Raw genomic sequence first — 10,394 nt, forward strand, 5'->3', positions numbered from 1 at the left:
ACTTTAGGTTTGGGGTTAATGTTTTTTATTTATTTATTTTTTTTAGGGTCCATCACCGGGCGTGCCCCCCCATATGCAGAGCAGGTCTATGTTAAGGCCTCTGGAGTTGTCTTTACCAAGTCAGACCTCATACTCTGAAAATGAGATTTTAAAGAAAGAGTTGGAAGCCATGCGAACTTTCTGTGACTCGGCGAAACAGGACCGACTGAAGCTCCAAAACGAGCTGGCGCACAAGGTCGCGGAGTGCAAAGCCTTGGCTCTGGAGTGCGAGAGAGTCAAGGAGGACTCGGACGAGCAGATCAAGCAGCTGGAAGATGCCCTCAAAGACGTGCAGAAGAGGATGTATGAGTCGGAAGGCAAAGTCAAGCAAATGCAGACCCACTTCCTGGCCCTCAAAGAGCACCTGACCAATGAAGCAGCCACGGGGAGCCACCGCGTCATGGAGGAGCTGAGGGAGCAGCTGAAAGACATGAAAGGGAAATATGAAGGCGCTTCGGCAGAAGTGGGCAAGCTGAGGAGCCAAATCAAACAGAGCGAGATGCTGGTAGAAGGGTTCAAGAGGGACGAGAGCAGGCTGGTGGAAGAGAATAAGCGATTGCAGAAGGAATACAGCACGTGTGAAATAGATCGGGAGCGGAGGGGGCGGAGGGTCGCGGAGCTGGAGGGCCAGCTCAAAGAGCTGGGGGCTAAGCTGGCCCTTTCCGTGCCCACAGAGACATTTGAAAGCATGAAGAGCTCGTTATCCAATGACATCAGTGAGAAAGCGAAAAGGCTAGCGGAGGTGGGGCGGGACTATGAAAGCTGTCAGGGGGAGATTCGACAGCTGAAGAGGGATCTGGAGAGCGTTAGGGCCCAGCACATCAGACCGGAGGAGCATGAGCAGCTCAGGAGCAGGTTGGAGCAGAAGTCGGGAGAGCTGGGGAAGAAAGTGACAGAGCTAACCCTGAAAAACCAGACACTCCAGAAAGAAGTGGAAAAACTCCACGCAGACAACAAACTCCTCAACCAGCAGGTGCACAGCCTCACGGTGGAGATGAAGACGCGCTACGTGCCTTTGAGGGTCAGCGAGGAGATGAAGAAGGCGCATGATGTGAATGTGGAGGATCTGAATAAGAAGCTTTCGGATGCAACACAGAGATACGCAGAGAAGAAGCTGGAAGCAGAGAGACTGCTGGCAGAGAACGATAAGCTGACCAAGAACGTCAGCCGCCTGGAAGCTGTGTTTGTAGCTCCCGAGAAACACGAAAAGGAGCTAATGGGTCTGAAATCCAATATCGCTGAACTAAAAATGCAGCTGTCTGAGCTTAATAAAAAATGTGGTGAGGGTCAGGAGAAAATACGTGCACTTATGTCTGAAAACACCAGCTTGAAAAAGACTCTGAGTAGCCAGTACGTGCCTGCCAAAACCCACGAGGAGGTGAAGGCCTCCCTGAGCAGCACTTTGGAGAAAACCAACAGAGCTTTATTGGACTCGAAGAAAAGGCTTGACGACACGAGCCAGGAATTTTCAAAACTAAGGGAGGAGAATGAAGTGTTGAGGAGGAACCTGGAGAACGTTCAGAATCAGATGAAGGCTGACTACGTGAGCCTGGAGGAACACTCGAGAAAGATGAGCACGGCGAACCAGAGCCTGAAGGAGGCGCAGGATGCCCACACTGCCCTCCTGGCTGACTACCGCCAGGGCCAGGAGGAGATCGGCACGCTGCATGCAGAAATTAAGGCCCAGAAAAAGGAGCTCGACACCATCCAAGAATGCATCAAGCTAAAATATGCTCCCCTCGCCCGCATGGAAGAATGTGAACGCAAGTTCAAGGCTACAGAGAAAGCACTGAAGGAGCAGTTATCAGAGCAGACGCACAAGGGCCAGGTGAGGGACGAAGAGGTCAAGAAGGGCAAGCAAGAGAATGAGAGGCTGAGGAAGGATCTCGCCGCCCTTCAGAAGGAGCTGAAGGACAGGAATGTTCTGGTGGAAGAGGCCAGGGAGGCAGAAAGGGCACTGAGCAGGAAGACAGAAGAACTCGGCAAACAGCTGAAGGAACTGTCCCAGAAGTACAGCGATGTGAAGAGCGAGAGAGAGAAGCTGGTGGAAGAAAAGGCCAAGCAGACCTCCGAGATCCTTGCAGCCCAAAATCTTCTGCAAAAACAGCCAGTCCCACTGGAGCAGGTGGAGGCTCTCAAAAAGTCTCTCAACGGCACGATCGAGCACCTAAAGGAGGAGCTGAGGAGTAAGGAGAGGTGTCTGGAGAGAGAGCAGCAGGCAGTGAGCCAACTCCAGCAGCTGCTGGAGAATCAGAAGAGCTCCTCCGTGACCCTGGCGGATCACCTGCAGCTAAAGGAAGCCTTGGAGAAAGAGGTTGGGATCATGAAAGCCAGCCTGAGAGAGAAGGAAGAGGAAAGCCAGAAGAAAACCAAAGAAGTCTCCAAACTCCAGACCGAGGTCCAGAACACCAAGCAGGCGCTGAAGAACCTAGAGACCAGAGAGGTCGTCGACATGTCCAAATACAAAGCCACCAAGAATGATTTGGAGACCCAGATTTCCAACTTAAACGACAAACTGGCCAGTCTGAACAGGAAGTACGACCAAGTGTGTGAGGAGAAGTTCTCTGCCAAGGACGAGAAGGAGCTGCTGCATCTTAACATCGAGCAGGAGATCAGGGACCAGAAGGGGCGGTATGACAAGTCCCTGACAACCATCATGGAGCTGCAGCAGAGGATACAGGAGTCCGCCAAGCAGATCGAAGCGAAGGACAATAAGGTAGGCCCGATGCAGACCGGGAGGCCGGCTGGGGGAACCCTAGCGTAGAACCCCACGTCAGGTCTACAAAGCCATTAGTGAAGCGCCACCCTTCCAGTTCGACTGCAGGTGTGCCAAGTAATTCTCCGTTGAAAAGGCACAGAAACCAAAGGCCTGTCTTCCGTCCGTCCCCTCAGCTGACGGTTAAAGAAGAAGGGGAGACTGAGGTTCGCTTTCTCCTATCGAGGAGTCAGAACCTTGTGGGCCTCTGGCTGTCAGAAGTGAGGTCACTGGGGAGCATCCGGACTCCATCTCCCTGCTCACCTATGCCAGTACCCTGAGCCCAAGTCACCGTGCATTCCGCCTCAGGTGTTTCTGCAAACCTGGTCCCTTTTGTGCTTTGCTGTGTCCTGTGCACCTTTAACCCTTCACCTTTGCCCTGCAGCCCCCAGTGCCAGTCCAGCCAACAGTCGCTCCCAAACCGCAGGCTCCATCTTGGCTTTGCCATTCGTTAAATTAAAACATTTTAGGGGCAGGATTTTTAATTTATCTTTTCCTCTTGGTCTGCTTCCTTATGGTCCATTTTTCCAGAATATGTACACAATAATATTGTCGGAGCTGTTAGGTGTCTAGGTTGTACCATGGAGATGAAAAAATGAAGACCGATCACAGCTCAATGCACTCACTGAGTAATTATGAAATGGCCTCTATGCGCTGGGGAGATTTGGAATGAGTGAAAGCAAGCTCAGACCTCAGCCCTCCCCAGCAGCACGTCTTCCCGTAAGCTCTAGCATTTAAATCCACTCGGCCTATGTGCGGAGCTGTTAGGATGCAGTAACATCGTTGTGAGAGCTGAGTCCTGCATCTACTTATACACATTGCCAGTTCTTAAACAGCACAACTCCTTGGACCGCAGAGGCGGCTTAGCTGTTAAAAGCACTTGATGGCCGCTCTTCCAGAAGACAGCACTGATGTTTTGATCAGCTCACAACTGTTCTGGCGTGGGGGTGGGGTGGGGGTGGGGGGTGGGGGTGGGGGGTGGGGAAACATGACGCCATCTGCTGGTCTCTGTGGGCACTCCACACACATAGACAGAAATAAATTTTTAAAAAACTTGTTTGGATAAATAATACAGCCCTTGATGAGAAGAAGTTAATCTGTGTGCACATGAGTCAAACTTTTTTAGTTCTCACGCTCCATCTAATAAACCCCTTTCCAGTGTTCAAAACATCAGAGGACCTTTCATGCTCAGAGAAAACTGCTCATGCTCCAGTCTTAGGACATTCACGATGTTTCTTCTTAATTTGGTGTTGTCTTTGGAAGAAATTTACTGGAATTAAGTCCAAGAAACTGTATGAAAGTATGCCATGTATTCTGTAGGTAGAGTCTTGACCACATCTTACTCGATGTTTAAAGTTCCTGTCTCAAGTGAGGAGTGATTTCTGTGGAAGGATTTTCATCTGCAACGATGGTGAATGCTTTCCTACCATTTCTTTCTGTCTCTCAAAAGATAACTGAACTTCTGAATGATGTCGAAAGACTAAAGCAGGCGCTCAACGGCCTTTCCCAGCTTACCTACAGCAGCGGCGGCCCCACCAAGCGGCAGAGCCAGCTGGTGGACACCCTGCAGCAGCGAGTGAGGGATCTGCAGCAGCAGCTGGCTGTGAGTGTCCAGGGACTGAAGGGTGGGGCCGGCGGAGTGAGCTAGTGAGTGTGAGTGAGTGTGAGTGTGTGTGTCCATGAGTGTATGAGTATGTGTGTAAGTGTGTGTGTGTATTGTGTGTGTGTCCATGAATGTGTGAGTGGGGGTGTGTGAGTGTGTGTGTGTATTGTGTGTATGTCCATGAGTGTGTGTGTCTGTGTGAGTGTGTGAGTGTGTGTGAGTGTGAGTGTGTCTGTGTGAGTATGTTATGTGTGTGTGTGTCCATGAGTGTATGTGTCTGTGTGAGTTATGTATGTGTGGGTGTTACGTATGTGAGTGAGTGTATATATTGTGAGTGTATGTGTCCATGAGTACATGTGTATTTGTCAGTGTGTGTGTGTGTTATATGTGTATGTGCCCATAAGTATGTGTGTATTTATGAGTGTATGTGAGAGTGTGTGAATTTATTTGAGTGTATATGAATACGTGAGTGAGTGTGAATGTTGTGTGTGTGTGTATGTATAGGTATGTGTGTCTATGAGTATGTGTGTATTTGTGTGTGTATGTATGTTATATAAGTGTGTGTGTGTGTGTGTGTGTGAGAGAGAGAGAGAGAGAGAGAGAGAGAGAGAGAGAGAGAGAGAGAGAAGAGAGAGAGAGAGAGAAGCTTCCATGGAGTTGAAATGCATTTGAAGCTGACTTCACATTCATGTTTGATCCTTGTTTAACGTTGCCACTACTTACAGTGTGGTAGTGTCATTTATTTGCGCCTAAAGTATGCCACTCCAATATGCATCCATTATTTTCTCTCTGAACTGTGCCTCTGTTACATTCTGCAGAGCAGGGTAGTTTAAAGGGACTTACTTGGCTCATGGCTCTGGATGGGTTGCATCTGGTGAAAACCTAGCTGTGTCACAACATGGCTGTATCACACTGGAAGGCAAGAGCAAGAGGGGCCAAGCTCACTGCCCATAAGGACACCATTCTGGCAGGAAGAAACTTGTGACAGTGACATTAACAATGTCATTATCAATATTGGATCGAATTACCTCTTACCTGTGGGTGGTGGTGACTGGGAACTGTTTCTAACACGCAGAGTCTGGGGTCACATTCTAACAGCCGTTTCCCAGAAGGGAGAGGCTAGCCTCTCTGGTTCCAAAGAAGAAGGAAGAACTTGTGTAAAGCATTTTGGTGGGTGAAAGGGAGGTAGAGGAACTTCCAGGACACGAAAATAGTATGAAAAGATCCAGAGGGGTGGGATCTAGGCACCACGACCGGGGATAAGAAAAGGCAGGCCGAGTGGGTGCAGTAGTGCACCCCTGTAGCAGCATCTGTAGAGGCTCTGGGAGCTGGCACAGCACGTGGTGCCAAGCCTGCCAACCCGAGGAAGCCACCGAAAGGGGGGCGGGAAGAGACAGCTGTCCTCTAGTGTCACCTTCTCGGGGTCTAGGACCGAGCTGCCTCTTCCCTTTGTCAGCGCTGGCTCAACGACTCCGGAGGGACGGATGCCTCCCTATGTGTGAGAGAGGATCCAAGCGCATCTGCTTGGTCTGCAGAGTCCAAATAGCAAAAGCCATGTCTTTTTAAAACTATTTATTTTTATTATTTTGTGTGTGTGTGTGTGTGTGTGTGTGTGTGTGTGTGTGTGTGTGTGTATCCATACACATCCACATTTCCATTCATGTCCTTTTACCCTAAAACAGTATTCATGGTAAGTAATAACAACAACAACAACAACAACAAAACCTTTCTTGTTGTTTTGTTTTCTGTTTTTTATTTTTAAGGCCCAGACTTGCGATCAGCAGTTAGAGGTATATACTAACTACTCTTGCCAAGAACTCAAGTTCGGTTCCCAGATCCCACACTGGGCAGCTCACAGAAGCCCATAACTCCACTTCGGGGAATCTGGTGCCTTTAGCTTCTGTGGGCTCTACATAGATACAGTCACACACAGACACACAGACACACAGACACACAGACACACAGAGTCATCCCTTGTGCCTTGGGATAAGTGGCATTGCTTCCTCAGGAACATGAATGTATGTTAAGGAAAACCTTACACCAGCTCCATCATGTATGTCAGCATCTGCGTGCGCTTCTGTTTTAAGGGTGGCAGAGCCCTTTAATAACCTGCTGTGTGCAACCAGAAATCTCACACTCATGGCTGTGAGTCTCCTGGCCTTGCACACATGCGTGCTAACGTTCTCCTCTGTCTGCTTTCCCACGGCTCTAGGATGCTGACAGACAGCACCAGGAAGTCATCGCTATCTACCGGACACACCTCCTCAGTGCTGCACAGGTAGGGTCGGCTGTGTCTTTGGAAGGGACTATTCATTTTAGGGGAAAATAAAATACTGTTTTTATTTATTTATTTTTTTTTGAGTAAACTTACATGCACGTAATTGACATTTGAAGTTGCTCTAGCCCATATGCTTATTTAAAAATAATTGTGTTTCTTTTAATCATGGCTTGCATATCTCCCAGAACAATTTACAAAGCCACACAGCAACACAACATCTTAAATTTAGTGTTGTCTCCATCTGCTTGCCACTCATCCGCTAGACAGTTTGGCAACACATGATGGCAGCTCACGTTAACAGTGTCGCTGGCTGGGATAATGCCTTGACATCACACGTGGCTGTCAGCAGGGGCCGGGTGGGAGAGTAGAGGGGGCTGCATATGTCTCCTGGTGGGGGTGGGGTGGGGGTCTTTGAAGTAAAGAACACTAAAAAGTCGGAAAAGGACAAAGGGGGTGTCACAGAATTGTGAGAATTAAGGGAGAATTGGTCTGTCGTAATTGATTATTTACTGATGGCACCGTACACTCAGAAGATGGTAAATCCTCTTGCGGCCTGTAAAGGAAATGCTCAGGAAGTGTTCAGGGCGTGAGAGACGGGCTTCTGCTCTGTGCAGCCATGCGAACAGTCCCACGTTCTCAGAATAGACTGAGCAGGAAGACGGACTGGAAGAGACGACATTGGATTCACGAGTGAGGGGTACTGGAAGTTGCTTGGATTTGAGATGTGTTAGCCACACTGTTCTGTTAAAACAAAACGAGCAGGAGAACTCAGCTAAATAGTAAACATGCTTTCTGACATCACATTCTTAAAACCAGTCATTCACTTTTCCTATAGGCTTGGAAGGGATACTGAAAAGAGGGACGGCAGGAAGGATGCTTCCCTGCTGCCCTCTGAGCGGGTGGGACATTTGCTGAGCTCTGAAAGATTATGTCATTACGAGAGCTGTCAGTGGACAACAGAACAGGACGTTTACTAGAGGTCAGAAGGGCACAGATCAGGCTGCAGGGGCATGTGGTACAGGACCTGATACACATGTACATATGTATATGTATACAGACACACATGCGCAGACACACACATACACACGCACAAACTTGATACTAGAAAGGATGAGAAACATCCTAGTCCTGGCCAGGGAGGGCAGAGCAAAACCCCGTGACAGCTTCTGAGCCCTTCCCACTCTGTGGAGTGTGCCCTTCTGAAATCTAAAACTGTTTTCTGCTGAGTCCTAATGAAGCAGCGGCAGCACTTGGCATCTGAAGACGTCTTGCCGTCTGGCATCATGCGGTTAACTATGGATCCAGTGCAGTCAACTGTGGCTAACATTTGAAATTTAAACACCCTGCCGCTGTAAAAACAGATTTGGGAGGCAAAACTTTTTATATTCATAGACGTGTCCTGCCAAAACCTATTCAGATGCTCCAGTAATGAATTAATAATAAAGAGAGTAGAAGCGTGCAAGCCTGCCACAGATTTGCATCTGCTTAGCCCTGCTACTTAAAAGTATGTGCGTGTGTATCTGTGTATGAGTGTGTGTATCTGTGTATGAGTGTGTGTATCTGTAAGAGTGTATGTATGAGTGTGTATCTGTGTATGAGTGTGTGTATCTGTAAGAGTGTGTGTATGAGTGTGTATCTATGAGTGTGTGTATCTGTGTATGAGTGTGTGTATCTGTAATAGTGTGTGTATGAGTGTGTATCTATGAGTGTGTGTATCTGTGTATGAGTGTGTGTCTGTGTATGAATGTGTGTATCTGTGAGTGTATATATGAGTATGTGAGTGTGTATCTGTGTATGAGTGTGTGTTGTGTGTTTGTGTGTTGTACACACAGGAGTATGCAGGTGCATGTGGCGGCCAGGACAGGACACTGAATGCCTTTCTTACTCTGCTCTGCCTTATTGCCTTGAGGCATGGTCTGTCACTGAACCTGAAGTGCAGATGAGCTAGGCTGGTCAACTGGAGAGCTCTTGGGATGCACCCATCTCCATCTGCAGTGCTGGGGTCGTAGGTGCTCCAGCTTTCCCAGAGCTTTTGTGTGGGTGCTGGGGATTCAAACTCAGGGCCTCACATTGCAGAGCCACTACTCTTACACACCAAGCCATCCCTCCAGCCCCTACTTACGCACCCAGCTTTGCAACAGGGGAGATGCCAGGATCTAAGAGGTACCATTCATTACCGATAGTTTTTGGCCAAATGTTTGGAAGATGGATCTTTTTATACCCTGTCGGGTGGAAGTGTAAATTGATGTTTCTAATAAGGAAAATGTTGTAGTCACTTGAAAATTCAGATATTGAACTGGCTTTTTGTTACTGTGTCTTGTTTTTTTGAGACTCATGTAGTCCAGGCAGCCCTTGATTCCTGACTTTCCTGCCTCTGTTTCCCGAGTGCTGACATTGTAGTTGTTCACCGTATACCCCATCTTGATCCAGCTATTTCTTCTCAAAGTGTCTGGTGTGTGTGTGTGTGTGTGTGTGTGTTAAATATTATACACATATATTAAATGTCTGACATTATGAAGAGGCCAGGAAATTTAGTATGTCTGTATAGTGGATGTTACATAAAATGAACAGCGACCTGGCTCTGGAGAAGGATTGCTATGGCACAGAGAGGACGCGCCACAGGGATGTGTCATCCTGCTTATGTAACCTAAGTATGGGGATTATCTTTCCTCAGTTGCTTCTCTCCTCAAAGGGGCCGGGCAGGGAGATGGTTGAGTGGGCAAAGCACTTTCCTACAAGCTTGAGGATCAGAGTTCAGATCCTCAGCACCCAGGAACTGCTGAGCAGGTGTGGCAGCCTGGCTGTAAGCCCTGCTGCCAGGCCAGCCAAATGGCAAGCTCTGGTTTCAAGTGACAGACTGCCTCATATAGAAGAAAGAGAATGCTCGAGGGTACATATGCACATGCTTATGCACACACACACGATGCACAACAGCCGTGGGAAATGTTCATGTTGCTTACTGTTTGTCACGCACACAGCAGAGGCCATTGTTGCCCATTGGTTTTCTGGTCATAATGTTTGGAGCTCCTACTGTGTACTTAGTGCTTGTGACCTGACCTTTATTTCCATGGTAGAGTTCCTGAGGGCCACTCTTACAATGACGAGGGGTGACCTAGGATAAAGGCCTCAGCTCTAGAGCTCAGTAAAGATAACACATGCCCTCTTCCTTCTCCCCAGGGTCACATGGATGAAGACGTGCAGGCGGCCTTGCTGCAGATCATACAGATGCGACAAGGCCTCGTGTGCTAGCGTCAGCTGACTTGGAGCCTGCGCTGCTGGTGCTATGCATTCTGGGTGCAACTCTGTGACTCTTCTGGGCCCTCTGATAGTATCAGTAAAATAAACTATATTTTGTTCCGTTGTTGAATTTTATTTCTCTGAGACGAGTGTGTTACTGAGTTTTCCAGTGGATCCAAAGCTGATTCATTTCACAAAGCGGCAAACAGCACGTGCTTCTTGCCTTCCCTCAGCTATTATCTTTTTATTTGTACTTTTTAACTTTTATTCCTTTTTGTTTGTTGTTTTGTCTTTTGAGACAGTTTGTCTGTATAGCCCTGGCCATCCTGGAACTCACTTTGTAGATCAGACTGGCCTCAAACTCACAGAGAACCACCTGTTTCTGCCTCCCGAATGCTGGGATTAAAGGCCTGTGCCACCATGCCCTGTAATTATACTTTTTAAACTACATTTTAAAAGTAGTTGCGTCCCTGAGCTCTCTG

The 10,394-nt window shown here is 48.2% G+C and overlaps 1 protein-coding gene across 1 annotated transcript in view; it reads left to right on the forward strand.

Moving 5' to 3' along the window:
* Uaca (uveal autoantigen with coiled-coil domains and ankyrin repeats) overlaps positions 1–10,047 on the forward strand; it is an 87,872-nt gene extending 77,825 nt beyond the window's left edge. The window contains exons 16-19 of the mRNA XM_032909561.1: positions 47–2,755; positions 4,245–4,397; positions 6,610–6,675; positions 9,853–10,047. Coding sequence (XP_032765452.1) covers positions 47–2,755; positions 4,245–4,397; positions 6,610–6,675; positions 9,853–9,924 — 3,000 coding nt within the window. The 3' untranslated portion in view covers positions 9,925–10,047. The remainder of the gene's footprint in view (positions 1–46; positions 2,756–4,244; positions 4,398–6,609; positions 6,676–9,852) is intronic.
* Positions 10,048–10,394: the final 347 nt, after the last annotated feature.

This window comes from Rattus rattus, chromosome 8 (genome assembly GCF_011064425.1).
Source record: "Rattus rattus isolate New Zealand chromosome 8, Rrattus_CSIRO_v1, whole genome shotgun sequence".
NCBI lineage: Eukaryota > Metazoa > Chordata > Mammalia > Rodentia > Muridae > Rattus > Rattus rattus.